General features: G+C 37.1%; 2 protein-coding genes and 1 long non-coding RNA gene across 17 annotated transcripts in view; 2 read left to right on the top strand and 1 right to left on the bottom strand.

The window, feature by feature from the left end:
* raskol (Ras GTPase-activating protein raskol) overlaps positions 1-15437 on the bottom strand; it is a 270162-nt gene that overhangs the window by 59619 nt on the left and 195106 nt on the right. The window lies entirely within an intron of this gene.
* The window catches only part of LOC137000012 (uncharacterized), a 58483-nt gene continuing 44424 nt past the window's right edge, over positions 1379-15437 (top strand). For all 3 annotated transcript variants that reach the window (XR_010890329.1, XR_010890328.1, XR_010890327.1), the window contains exon 1: positions 1379-1928. This is a non-coding gene — a long non-coding RNA (uncharacterized lncRNA). The remainder of the gene's footprint in view (positions 1929-15437) is intronic.
* LOC137000002 (uncharacterized) lies at positions 4485-9700 on the top strand. Of its 2 annotated transcripts, XM_067355482.1 has the most exons (4): positions 4485-5184; positions 5999-6074; positions 7403-7590; positions 7909-9700. In XM_067355482.1, the coding sequence occupies exons 1-4, from the start codon at positions 5141-5143 to the stop codon at positions 9077-9079; spliced, it is 1479 nt and encodes a 492-aa protein (XP_067211583.1). In that variant the 5' UTR covers positions 4485-5140; the 3' UTR covers positions 9080-9700. The 2 variants fall into 2 exon arrangements, with proteins under 2 accessions (XP_067211583.1, XP_067211582.1); XM_067355481.1 differs by lacking the exon at positions 4485-5184 and having other exon boundaries at positions 5613-6074.

Raw genomic sequence — 15437 nt, 5'->3', positions numbered from 1 at the left:
CTCTTAGACGTCGTGCGAAAAAAGAAAACGAAAGAATCGCTTCTGGCAAGTGTCAAAGTTTCGGCTCTGGCGACGTCTAACGAGCGCAGTTAACGTTTCAAATTTTAAAGCGGATTAAATCGGACGTTAATGCCACTGCAATTGATGAGTTCGTTATCAAAAAAATAATATTACTCGCTTCGTATCTTATCAATCCGTTTTTTATCAATTCGATTTTGTGTGGTAATTTTGGTGCATTTTACAACATTTATTACCAAATTATTTTTTCTATATGTTAACAACATTGCAGTAGCATAAAAGTATTCTGAAGTGGGCGGATCACGAGTACCCCGTCTGCAATAATTGCGGCAGTAATGATAACTAGAGAGGTAACTTCAACTGCGAGAGATCTTACACAACAAATTATTATGAGTGTGCAATGTAAAGCGTTTCCACCATTCAAAGTAGAAATTTCGATTGCAACCTCAAGAGATTAACATTGCATGCACTGAGAAAATGTTAAACTTCCGCGTTATTGCACGTGGAATGTTACACATAGATAACATTCGATTACGTAAATAATACAAAATATTTTTAAAGTAATATAAAATAGAAAATGAGTATAAATAAAATTTTATGATTACGCAACAAGTGTTTTTATTATACATTTTGTTCGGTATTACACTTGATTTTAAACGTGTTCTATAATATTTTTTAAATTGATTGACTTTGCGACTATCGTTTTGCTATCTATACGGCGTGAATCCTGTAGCAGTAAAAAAAAAAACTATAACGATTTTCTTCGGCAAATTAAGCATACCTAAGAAAATCTCTATGACTCAACCGGATCGTATTCATAACTGTTTCTTTACCAAGTTATCGCCCGTTTCCACGCCGCTCCTATTTCGAAACTAGCATAAAACCGACAGTTTACGATCATAATTTTCATTCCTTGAAAACCGCAACAATGCTACGAATGAAAGCGGAAGACAAAAGATGTCAATGACCGATTTAAAGATTAGAAATTTAGGTAATTGCTAATTTTAAGTTAATGTTAATGTTAATGCTAATTTTAATGTTGTCAGTTTTGTCGACGTAACGTAAATTGTAAGTAAAACATATATTATATTTTTACCTATTTTGATCTTAACAATAATTATTGCAATAGATAAAGATATTGCATACCTCAAAGTTAAAAAGTACGATAAAGTACAACTTTTCACATCAGTGTAAAAATTCTTATCATCAAATTCTTGTGCAGACGTAAGATTATTGCACAAATCCAGCAGATAAAAAAGAACCAGAAAGGATGTGGGTTGATAAATAACGTCGGCTCAACGCGAACCGTCTGGATTTCAAACTGACGCTTTCGTTTCTTGAAAGCCAGTCCGTAAGACGGCTTAAGACGATTTATACGACCCCGAGAGCGGCTCATCGACAAAAAGCTTTTTCAAATTTCGGATATTCTCACCGGCTGAATTGAAAGTGTTACTAAAATTAGACGTGCGCTCGAAGTAAAATCAATCTTTTATAAATATTGAAAGAAAATTATCATTATTTGTTCGAATTTTAATGCAGGTGTTTTTATAAAATTATTCTATAAAGTTTCTACGATTCTTATATCCTTGTTCAAAACTACCGTTTGAAAAATAACGAACTTTTTCAATCGTGTTCATATAGCGTTTCAGTAATAATATATACGTATATATTTCGTTTCATAAATTTATCTCTATATATCTCCACAATTAATTTATTTCAATTGTAATCGGGGAAAACGTACGCGCACGCAACAGTATTCTCCGAAAAGTGCATCGAAAGCAAACCCGTGTGAAAATTTCACTTTTACTCGCAGATTCACAGCTTGTGCTCAATTTTCTGAGTCTCTTCGTCGTTTATTCTATCAAGCGATCAGGAAAATTGTTCTACGATTTCTAAGATAGGAATCACACGTGAGTAGAGATTTAATTGTCTGAATAATGCATATAAAATTATAAAATTACATGTATAGAATCAGTTTAACTCTAAGCAGATGTTTTTATATTCTATTAAGCCCTTGATATCACGTATCTATCTTACCACATATTTAAAAAAAACTTAATAAAAAAAGTAAGAGAATAATGTTAACTATTTTATGCGCAAGATTGTTTTTTTTTATTATTAATTACAACGACGTTTTTAAGAATTTGAAAGCTCCATAATGTCTGCTGAAAGTTCAAACGTTTGACTATATCTTAACCCTTGCAAAATAAAATCCGAAAGTTAATATGTGCAATCGGTCATAAATATGGATAACCGCGAACAACGGACAATAAATTATTTTGTACAAAATCAACGTAAAAATAAAATTTCACACATAAACTAGAATATTTGTTGACTTTCGTAACGTATTTTAAAGCAACGCTCTAGAGCAATTCCTTTCACTTTTCTAACTAGAGCCAGTTTGATTTTTGTAGCAGATTAGATTTATCGATGTCGCATGTAATTCTGTTGATTAGAATATGTTCGCATGCATAATCAATAACATATTACCGTTCACAATCAGTTAAATGAATTGCAAGGAAGTTATATTTAAGTTATATATTCCTCTGACATTTAACGATTGCGTATTTTATGAAACGCAATTCTCAACTATTTTATCATTCTTTAATTCCGAATATTCTAAAATATTATAACACAAATGGTTCAACTTCTTCTCATTTGAGAAAATAAATATACAATTCTACAAGTCGTTCGTATTTACGACATCGCTAATTGCGATAATGCGCAAGGTCCGTTCGCTGGCGCCGAATGCGCCTTCTTCTTCGCGGAGATTGGCGCGCGACGTCGCCGCCTAAAATGAATAATGACTCGCAGCCGGGAGTGCGGATACAATTGCAGCGGCAAAACGAGCAATCTCGAGAGCTGCGAATCCCTTTTGCGCCGCCCACACACGGGAAATTTCATTTGGCGCGGTCGATCGGATTCGCACTCTCGGATTTATCGTAGTGAATATGATAGCGTTTGTCCAGGAAATTCCATTATCGAGCAGATCGGTTTCGCTATCGGGAGAATGCGTCGAGTTTCTGCAACGCGCCGGCGATATCGGACCTTCGTACGTGTGACAGAAACTCCAATGCGAGAAGAATATATCATTTTCCACGAACTGGAACAACTTTGTTAAGTTTCCATTCCAAAGTGAAGAAAACGTGGAAAAGAGCGCGAGGAAAGTGTCGAACATTCTTCTTGTCGCAAGCCTTCATAGATGCAGAATGCAATTAGCATTTTACGACGGTATTGCTTGGAAAAAAATACCCACAGACACGTTTTCAACGCCATTACTTATCTCTCTCGCACCGAACGCAAGCGTCTGAGCACGTGCCTTTGAAGCTGACGTTCACACATCCGCCGTGCGGAGAATCTTAACGACTTGTACTTGAACGGGCTAGAAGCGTCGATTATAGTGCGGCGTTCAAATTAAAAACTTTTCGCCATGAATTTAATATAAAAACGCTTAGAACAAATGAAAGAACGCGATTCAATATAAAATGTTTTTATAATATAATTTGTTACAGCAAAATGTAGATTTTTACTTACTGCGACATGTGCGATAAATAATACTTTGTGATAATGTAAATAAAATAAAAAGTATTAGAATCAAAAGTTTGTTTAAGGTAAAATCAAATCTCTCATTCAATTGTGCTTTTTCGAAGCAGTTATAAAAATAATTAATAGAAATATTTTAAACAATAAAAAATAGTTTTTGTATTTTTTGCGTCATCGATTGATGAAAAAATACACACTCGTACACGATTAAGGTAACGTAATTATTAGCTGCGGCGTACAAAGATGCGGCCCGACTGACTGACCGTTCATTCCATTACGTATCCTATTAACGGCGGCAATTAACGTGGCGTTATCTTAATTCCGGTTCCTACGCCATACGCGGGGAATAAATGTCAGATTTATGGCGAGATTAAACGAGCGAGGAGAAGAGAGAAAGAGAGATCGAGGGATGCGGGGGATCAACATTGAAGGAACAAGAATTACATGTGGGAAGACGAACGACTGCGTTAGCGGAGTGCGTGTAGGCGAGGACTTGACGTGCGTCTTCATGCTTTTGCTTTTTTCGTCTTTCGCTTTTTTTTTTTACTGTCGTTTCTGCATATCTCGGCGGGAACGAACGTCCCGAAAGAACGATGACGATGAAGACGGGGCTCGATGACGGGCTGTAGTGATAATAGCAGCAAAAAGAGGTGCGATAGAATCGATTTATTCGGGACTTGAATTTAACTTTGCATTACGTTTCCTACGTTGAGATGTATTCAACAATTTATAAATTCTTCGTCAAGTTTTCATTAAAATCTCAATGAAAATTTCGATGTAATTAGTATTTTTTATGTACGCACTTTGAGTAGCTTGTCGTTAAAGATGACTAAACATTCACAACTGTTGATTAATTTGCTAATTTACTACATTATTAATACACCAAATTTGTTAATCTTATAATTTACTCAAGATTAAAAATTGACGATTCTTGCACAAAGAATCTTCGTTCAAAGAAAAACGGAAAAAAAATAAGAAACTCGAGCAACCGTTGCTCCCGTTTTCTGCAGAGCGAAAGGTCCCGCGACTTCTCTCGTCGCATGTGCGCCAAGTCGCTTTTATGCTTGTCCTATCGTTCAAGCGGAACGAAACCGCATAGGTGCTGTCTGCCGCGCTGTTTGAACAAGCGCATGCTACACGCCAATGCTATCTAGTGATATTTAAACGTATACTTTACCTAATCAGCTCGAACTTATCTTTGCTTATCGAAGATTTTTCTGATCATTCATAGATTGAAATAAAAACGCTTGACAAACATACGTTAATCACACTGAAATAAAAGTTAATATACATATTTTAATATAATACAGTATATCAAATAAATAAAATTGACGGATAACTCGAATTTGAAATGAAAGACTCCTTCGCTGACTTATTTTCTGTATCGATTCCATACGTTCTAAAAAAAATATCACTCTGTTCATTTCGATTAACTTCAGACGATCACAAAGTGTCAAAATTTCAGTTGCAATGTTCAAAGTTTTAGGCAGTTAAAAGAAGATAAATCAACGGTTTAAGGGGATCTCCAAGAGTTAACAAAGAACGCAGAGAAGCGGAAACTGTAGATTTACACGAAGTGATGAAAGTTCTCGGAAAGACTGGCAAAGTTGCCGACATTAACCTGTACGTTTAGTAATTGCAATAACTTTTGTCTTAAAATCTCTCTTCAAGTCGAGAAATAAATTCAGGGAATAAAATTAATCTTCACCAGATGCGATAAATTTTCCGAGAATTTAATTTCTATGCAAATTGGTATGAAAATTTCACAAGATGACAGGACACGTGTCAAAGTTATGAATTGTTAAAAAATGATGTACGCTTTTCTTCGATAATGAATGAATAATTCTTTTTGCGCAGCGCGTACTTCATAAATGATCCATTAAGCGTTCGGCACTTATAATGGCGCTGTACAGAAATGATCCGGTACAAATTTTTATTCATTACTCCAAAGTGGAATGCATTAGGGGCGCGCAGTTATATGAAATCGAGCGGAAGAATTTATACGGAGCCAAATGAGGGCAGCTGTAACATAATGTCGGTACCTTCCTTTTTCCGTAGGGGAGTAGTAGGGCGATTTGCATATGTTTGCTGGACATTGGGTAGCATGCTTATTTAGGATTTGAATCGATGAACGGACGCTGAGACAGACTGACAGGCGGACCCCCAGTTTAGTGACCAGTGCAAAATTCGCGGGCATTCGACAATGAGAATCGCATTCGTGATCACGTACCGCGAAGCAACTTTTGCGACCGGCATTGTCACGCATTATTCCGGCCTTATACCTTCACGTGCCCATTATTGTCAATCATTGTACACGCCACTTTCAGTCATTAGTGCGACTAGAATTTTTAACACTTCCAGAGGAACGCGCGGTCCGAATGATATTCCCTTGCTCTGGACTTAAGTTTTCATATATGATTTGTTTATACGTTTTTAGGCAAGATTGGGAAACTGAAGTTATGCCCGGTTTTTGCGACAAAACTGACAAACAATTGAAAACACCGCGATTGCAAGTAAGAAAATCAATAATGATTACATCACATTAGTTAATTTTAACTACAAGTTTTCAGAATTCTTTTAAGTAATTTAATGGTTTGTAAAAAAGTAAAATCTGTATCGTTGACTAAAATAAGTATTAATATTAAACAAAGATTCGCTTCATTGTACTCTTAAAATTAAGAAAATTCTAAATTAAGTCACGAATGAACGGCGCATCTTGTTCGAGAATAAAATTTCATGAATTACGCGCAAGATTCGTTTCATTCATTCTCTCTGATGTGACAAAAAGGCCCAGACGATGGACGACGCCTTCGTGTTTCGCTCGCGGGCTAAATGTGGAAAAAGAAAAGACTCGCAGACTGTCTCTGTTAATTCGCGGAATGACGTATGCAGCCGTAAATGAGTCATCACGAGAGGAAGATTCCTCTCATCGTATTTTTCTCTTTACCTTCTACACTTTCCTCTTTCGCGTTTTTCGCAAGCACTTCGCGCATTTTCTTCTTCCGGACAGCTGCGCACGTCTCGCGCGCAATTGTCCTTCCTTTTTTATCTCCTCATTCTTTCTCCTCGCTTTCTTATCTGCCGAGTCTTCTCCATCCTTTAACGCGCGCCACGAGTAAATGCCGTGAAGCTGCCACTTCGTCATGCGATATTTTCCAGCTGGCAATTAAAATATCAATTTGTCGCACGGTCGTAATTAAGTCGCAATTAGACTTGCACTGTCAGTATTTATATCTATAAATAATCTAATTCTTTTTTCGAAACTGTGATATCGACAATACTATTTCCTACTTTTAGCAAAGCTTTGATAGTAAATTGGATAGAAAATGGAGGAATTTACATGAACGGTAACTCCTCCAAAAATTTTTTTGTCGAATATTCTCCGTAATAAAATAATCGCTATTACTCAGCCATTCAGCTGCCAACGCAAACTGAAAGCGTAACTAATGTATGTCGAAGCGTCACAAAGTAGGTTTTGCGCAACATAGTTAACATAAAAAGTAAGAAAAATAGAAACATTTCTCTATCGGTTAACAAGCTGACAACAGGCAGTGCAATCAGTGGCCCAAGTCGCCGAGCGACACAGGACGCGTGTAACTCGAGCTCGAGTAAACATCGTGGCTTTAAAAAAAAAAAACGTTCCACTCTACTCGATAAAGGTCCCATGCGATTTCTTTTCGCCGCGATCGGAGACATTTAATGTGGAATTTATTATACGCGAAGAAGGTGCGCTCAAAGAGTTTCAAGCAAAGATCTTAAAGAGCATCCGGGCTGTACCGCAGGATAAAGGCGCATAAGCTCGCATGTGCAATACGAGCTGTATGTAATTCGATCCCGATAGACCCGCGGCCTTGAACGTCCGCCGACCACGTTGCCCACCTGCCACCATTGCTCGCGGTATCCGCCGGGATGCACCGTGCTAGAGTATCGGTTGGAGGCTGATCGACCGGTGGTCCGGATCGTCCAGGTGCCCGCCGACACCGCAGCTCAGAATTCGTGCTCGCTCGTGACGAGATTGCCGTTTTCGAGGTACGAAATCAACCGACGTACGTAACTTTGTCGAATGAAAAATTAACTTGGCGACACGCTTAAGAGAACAATGATTGCAATTAATTGTATTTAAAATATCTAATAATATAACAAAAAATGTATATCGTCGACTTATACGAAAATTATGGAAATGTAGCCGCAAAGATGTTAAAATATTACGAGTGAATGATCAAAGCGGAGTATTCGAAATAGCAAGCTTAAAATTTATTAATTATATTGAACTTTTCGCTCTGAGCAGACGGAAATAAATACAAATCGATAGATGATTTCTCTTTAAACAATTGTTTTTGTTTTCAGAAAGATATCGCGACGAAAAGACACAAAGCAACAAGCAAGCTCGATTAAGATCTGTTCTCAGGATCAAATAGCTAATAAATTCATCTTGCTTCCAGCATCTTACTTTCTAAAATCTCAAGATTGTACCGATAAATCAGTAGTTTTAGCTGGCAAAGTATCGAAAACAATTCTAGAAGTGAACAGGAGTGAAGAGCAGCTCGATAGTCCAATTTCAAAAATATTGTATTGTCCATTATCGAACAAATTTTTTGAAACATTCTACAGTGACGATAAGACGCGTAATCAGCCAATGATCTTGATCGAGCACGCTCCGACATCCGAAAATCCTTTGGCCACTCAGTGTTTAGCAAGCACAGATGATAAAATTCCCTACTACATTTGTCTGGAATCGAAATTAAAGGATGATAGTCCTGGCAAAGTCATTCGGCAAGTAATCGATGCTACCGATACCATTTCTGATGAAAGGACGAAACATTTTTGTGGACAGGATCTTTCAGGACAAGGTATTCCGTGTCAAAGAACAAAGCCGGAAGTGACGTGCCGTTTCCCTCCGGATAAACTCACATGTCGAGACGGAGCAGATCTGAAAATTGATATTTCGCCCTGTTCACGGACGAAAGATCTACTTTCTCACGTGCCACGTAGGAATGGTCTCGATTCTTCCGAGATACGAAGTTTCTCGAAGAAAGAATTGAGTAAAAAAATAATCTGTCCAGCTAGCTGCTGCCAGCCAGTCCAACGATCAACAACCAAAGAGGTCTGCGAGGATTCTTCGCAATCTCGAAGGAAAGCTGCTGTATTATGCGTAACATCTTCTCCGATAAAAGTGCGCACGTCGCAAGATCGTCTCGACGATCAGCGACACCTTCAGCGTCCAGTTTCGGAGCAGATATTGCAAACTGAGGCCGCGCGAATAGAATCCGCAAAGTCAGCCAAAGCATTCGTACATCAGACAGCAGCGGTTACACATGTCGACTTAATCCCTGAGAGAATTTTCGGAGACGCGATACAATTGCTTGGCTCGCAGGAGCCGCCAGCTTGCTACAAGAAACATATTGCCGCCTATCAACCGGAAAAAAGATACGAGGTTTGTCGGTCGAAAAGAAACGGTCTTCAAAACGAGTATGTACGGCGAATTGAACAAAGCGGAGCAACAATGTATTTGGGATGACTGATCGAATATAAATAAAGATTGATTGGCTCGATAAATCTATAAATCACAATCAGAAAGTTTTTCGTATCCAGAATAACGGTATAGTTGAGAAATTAAAAGTTAGAAAATAATTATGATTGGAAAATGATCATACGTGAAGGTATCGCTTCATTTGAAATATAATATGCCAATATCACGTAACAGATTTATATTCCCTGCACATCAATTTCTGTACGTCGAGGCGTGTGGCTGAACACTTCTACTTTGTGATTCTTCGCATATAGCGGCGAGCAAGTCACGACGCTAACAGAGAAACAAACAAAACGTTGGGGAGCCAGCCGGAAATCATTGCATATAGGTGCTTGCGCGCGCGACGTTAGAAGGAGATTTTATTTCCGGAACGTCGAACATAATACACCGAAATACGCTGAGGCACGTCTGCTCGGTAACTGAACTTAAAATTAGAGTGAAATCACTGCTGCTTTGCATTTCCTCAGCAGATTGCAATATTTCTTTTTAGCATACATCCACATGTGTCGCTACGAAATAATTTCGTAAACTTGTATTAACTCTTTCGTTATATTCAAAATGTATGTAAAATGGTATTTCTGTAAAAAACACGAATTAAAAAATAAATATGTTGTCAAATAGTTTTCCCATCTTCCAAATTCAATTGTTTTATGTAATATAAATTTTGCTTAATTTTTAGAAAAATCGTAAAAAATTACAGATTTAATATTAATGAATTCGTATAAAAAAATGTCGAAAGTTTAAATAATCGACTTAATATCTTTCATATTAAATTTATTCAATGCCATTGGATAGTTAATTTTTATATCGACGACGAGCTGGTTTTTGCTCCGGAAGAAGCTTCGGCGGAGGAAAGCTTGCGTGTTCCTAGAAGCGCGCTATATTCCGGGCTCAAAAGCGGCGCGACGGTCCGGATGGCGATGGGATTTACATGGAGAACGTTTGCGTGAATTAATACGGATGCACGTGCGGAGGCGCCGGAACGCCTCGCGTCGGGCAGGAAATATAACGGAGCGCACGATCCACGGCAGTATGAGCGCGCGACTTCCGTTACCGCCGCTCCGCGAGCATTTACATCGAACATATTTGCATTGCGACGACGGGCTTAGAATGAAAAAAAGGAGAAGTAACGCCGTCTAAAGCAACTATGCCGGCGTTTCTCGGCGGCATCCCCGACTCCTCCCTTTATCTGTCGTACCTTACGCGCGAGCTCGCTCGCGAGATAGAAATTCCGTGCTCTCCACGCCGGAATGCTCTCACCAACGCCTAGGAATGAATTTATAGGCACTGCTTAAGCGTTTAACAATCCCTCTCGACCCTGCGCATCGGTGCAACGCCGAGAAGAAGCGTAATATCAAAATGCATTGAATCTTGAAAAGAATTAACCTCGTTATCTTCCAAGAATCTCTTATATCTTCAGTTATTTAAAGCGTTTACAAATATTTTTCGCTTATTGTTAGAAAAAACCGTTAATTCAAGCTAATGATCAAACGGATTAGCAATAGCATTCGTAAAATTTTGACTTATGGCGAGAACCTTGAACATAATTTTTTTAATTCCTTCTTTTCACTTCAGTATCCGCATTCACAGGATGAGAGCGATTTCACTCGAGACAGTTAGTGGAAGAACAGTGCCAATAGTTAATAGTATAGTTGCGTATCTCATTCGGAATATAAGCTTTGGTCAGCTCAGCTGCTAGATGAAACTTTTTTGGTCATTCTTCCAGGATATCGCGTTCCGGAGTTGCAGAGTGGGTCTTAGAAATGCTTGTATCTCCGACATGGCCGACAGGTATTAATTCACTACACCGTGCAGTTTTAAACTCATATTGATGCACAGGGCAATCGTATAAAATCGTATAAATGCGGAGAAAATTTTATATTAAAAATTACTATGACAGTAGCTGCGGACCATAAGAGAAATTATAAGTTCAAATACTATGGCCATTATGTGAAAAACATGGTAGAAGTTTTTATCTGTGCGATAATGAAAGATAGTTGGGTTTTACCCAAGCAAATGGCAGCACAATGCGCTGTTCTTCAATTTGCATCGCTATTACCCGCTTTATATCGTAATATTAGTTTTTAATTCTTTTATACTTATCTTTATCTTTGTATTTCAAAACAAATTTTTTTTTCTTTAAATATTTATGAAATTAAGATTATAATTTTACATAAACAATATCAATAAATTTAGTTTAAAAAAAAATCTCTCAATTATGGATTCTATTTTGATCACAAGACACATTTCTATGACACTCTACGTTCTCGATCGAGAAGATACAAGGAAAAGAATGAATCTTGGAACATCAACGGTATCAGAGTAAAATCTACTGGAGAGAGAAAAGACCGTAAGACGAAACAAGTTAAAAGAAGGAAGAGTAGAACGAGTATGCGGAGAGCAGCAGAGAAGGCGAGACATGAAGGGGAGGGGGGGGGGGAAGACAGAATACCACGTGTGAGTGGAGAGCACGGGAATATTCCCAGTAACAAGAAACCCATGGCAAAAATAGGGACACAGCCGAATGTGAGCACCACATTTAATATGCACGAAGCCCTAACGAAAAATGAAAAAAAATTATTAAAGTATACAAGCAACGTATATATAAAAATTTTTATGAAAACGCCTATACACATGTGTCGCAATTTTTCAAACAATCTTTAATGAAGCAATTCTACATTCCTGTTTCTCTTTCTAAAATTTTCTGCAAAAGGGAACCGAGATATTTCGCTACACCCCTGGAACAGTGATACAGAGAAATGGTACGCGGAGAGAAGCGTGAGAGAGAGAGAGAGTGAAAGAAGATTATGGCTACGAGATAGAGCGAGAGACGGAAAATACGTGACTATGCAATTGCAGAAGACACTCAGTTTTAGCGACTCGAGATGCAACACGATGCAAACTGTCGTCGCTGTATATCGCCGCTACAAAGAAAACGCAAACTGATAGCGAGAAACTCGCTATCGTAAGAGTTGGCAATTATTGCAAATTGAAGGGAGAAGATTAATTTGTAAGTGTGAAATTGTGTTAGCAATAGTCATTCAATTATTGCATAATTCCTGTTACATTAAGCTGCAGCACTTTCTCTCTCTTTCTCAGTGTACATTTTGCATCATGAGACTGCAGAATCTCGCACATGCTTTGATATATGGCCTCTCCTATATTTCGTGATGAATTTTCTATTGTCAATCAATTGAAATAAAATAAATAAAAATAGCAGATTATTATCGAATAAAAAAAAAAAGACATTTCTTGCGGTATTGCTTTTAATTATATAATGTAGACGCGCTAATGAATGATAAGCTTTCATTAAAATGCATTGCATGAACATCGAATGTAGCCACATGTTTTTCATAACACAGTAATATTATTCTCCAAGAGGGCGCAGTATTTTTGTTTATTATACGCTTAAGTAAACGTCGGGCTATTTATGTAAACGGAAGTACGTCCACTGCTGTGCACTCATAAGTTAACCGCAAGTGGATAAATTTTTGTAGAATTAACTACGTTGTAAAGGCCACTTGACGCAAAGCGGAAGAACTTTTAAGGGCATTTAGGAGAGATAATGTTGCGGCGTTGAATAAGTGCGTCGCTTTGCTGAAAGATAGATGGAGGTTGGACGAGACGTGGGAAAGGAGTGAGATTAAAGAGTAGAAGGTATCCGCGGAACGATGTGTTAACGCAACAAAACAGTCCTGAGAGCAACGACAAGTTAGCAATCAACGATTAGTTGTTAACGTTCTCTCTACAATTTGCTTATCAAGAAAGCCATAATTTGCTATTAACTTGTCAATTTATTTATGGAAAGTATCATTTAAATATTTAATTTATATTAAATATCAAGTTAATCACTTTCACATAAGATAAAAGCAAAAAAGCCATAAAAAAGACTATAGATAATGAAATAATAATAAAAATATGAATCTTGGAATTCGTAATTTTTCTAAATTTTTTTTGGAAAAAAATTTTTGTTAATAAAAAATTTTATTTGGAATTTAAAAAAATGTGTGTAGCAAAGTTAATGAACTAAAAACAATTCAGATCATAAAGGTAATTAAAAGGTAATTACAGCGAGTTTGCTGATTTAAAATAAAATACGGCTATCAACGTGAAGAATGCTATAACAATCGCTATCGATCTCTCGTAGATTTCCTCAATTAGATGAACGATGAAACCAAGGTAAATTGCGGTTATCAATGATACGGACCACCGACGTTGACGTTCGGGTAGATCGTCGCAAAAAGCGAGCGCTTAATTTCCGCGGGGGGTGCGCTTAATGAATAGCGGGAATCTGTCAAGATCGTTAGCCAATGCGGGGAAGCAATTTCCACGAAAGTCACGCGATTCCGCCGAGCGTTCGTCGTGCGGGCAAGGATAGAGATCGCGGATAAGTACAGATAGAAAGATGTAACGCGCGTTTACGAGCGGAACGTGAAAGGAAGCAGCTTTAAGCGGACTTTAAGTGGAAATTGATTTGCCTGCGCGCGCGAGCCGTGCGGCGATGTGAAGAATACGGTAACACCATACACTCGGTCAATGATCCGACGAATGGACGGCCATATACGACGATCTGACCGTCATCTCCGTTGCTCGCCTTGTAGGGGGTGCGGGACCGTTAATGTTCATACGCTATACTACGGCATACGAATTGAAAGAGTCTGACGTCGAGAACTCGACGTAACAGTCTGAACATGCGTGACGATAGCTTTGTAGTTGATAATTATTGATAGTAATTAACGAGCAGACATCTCGTGCTTCGATCATGAGCTTAGTCTCGCTCATCATTTCGAAACATCGAGAGAAATAATCTTTCTTATGAATCTTGAAATGAAAATAATTTTTAACGTTAAAATAAAAATAAGTTTCTATATTTGACACGTAGTGTCGAATTTAACAGTTTGTAAAATTAATTAGATTTGCAAAAATTATAAATTTTAATTTTTTTTAATTTCATATTCTTTAGAGTAATAAATTTTTTTATTTTTATTAATTAGAAAGCTTACGTTTTTTGCAATTTGTTATTTTTTTTGGTTTTACTACTGATATTGCAATTGTACTAATTGCGGAAGATTTCTGTTTTATCAGCAGCTCTCGCAGAGTTATGTTTCCAGAACGAGCCGTACCCAACGCCACATGCTAGTTCGGTGTATGCTAGATGCACGCTGCTTATACCGATTGCGCCGATAAAGTTGTGTTCTGTATTACGCCTCTGATTTATCCAGCACTTGATAATATAAATATTCTATTTTCCTAAAATATATTACTTTCCTGTCAATATATGCTGATAACAAATTAGAAAATATTATGATAAATATACAATATTTAATTGTTAATAAAATGTATTCTTTTTATTTTACGTGATTTAAAATACATTGAAAAATATTCATCACCGTTATATGCAATTTTCATAAAATGCTCTTATTCAGCAATACTATTGATTCGCCGATCTTGTTCAAAATGTTTTTATTAATTTTGCGATAAACTACATGCGAAAATTATGAATATTCCGTCGCCAGAAAATTGTCAGTTTTTTTCGGCTGAGAAATTCCACAGCCAAGTGTGGTCAGCGGAAAAAAATCTAATTTCGTCCCGTGAACAATTAAACTTTTACGGTGCGAACGAGAAAGGGCCAGGGAAGTAAAAACGCATCAGTACGTTCCTACCCGTCGTAAATTCCATTCTCGTGTCGTTGATTCGGGTAATAAAATTGCGAGCGCGGAAAATGAAATGTACGAGGACTTCACAAAAATCAATTTGATGGATATAGCATAAGTCGAAGTTAATGTTTCTTTTTACGTTTTACAATGTCACAATGTCAAGTGTATTTTTTCTTTCTCTAAAGATAAACGAAAATTGCATACTGAAAATAGATAAATAAATATCATTTTATACTTATATAAAATAGTATCATTATTCGTTTATTAGCAAATTAGCAAAATAATTATTATTCATAAGAATGCTAAGGCGATTGCGCGCGTTTGATCATATGATAAACTGATTCTGTCATTTATCTTCGCGCCTACAGAATTTTGGCCTTGTAATCGATTTATCATTAGTATGACAGTGTGTGATTAACAATGCAAATTAAAGATACAGCAGCGAATCAAAAGTAGACAATGCTAATTACCATTACACTTTCACTCGATTGTTTGACGTGTTTCATCTACCGTTGTGATTGACGTCATTCCTCATTAAATTGCATAATGTGTTTCGAACATAATATCATTCACAATGTATGATTAAATAAGAATTATTTTCTTTTAAAATTAAACTAAACTTGTTAATTAATATGCCACTTTTTCGCAATTTTGCAAAGATAACGTATTTCCGTTATCATTTTAAATTC

This window comes from Linepithema humile, chromosome 5, assembly GCF_040581485.1.
Source record: "Linepithema humile isolate Giens D197 chromosome 5, Lhum_UNIL_v1.0, whole genome shotgun sequence".
Taxonomy (NCBI): Eukaryota; Metazoa; Arthropoda; class Insecta; order Hymenoptera; family Formicidae; genus Linepithema; species Linepithema humile.
Note: the sequence above shows the minus strand (reverse complement) of the source record. Positions and strands in the feature narration are given on the sequence as shown.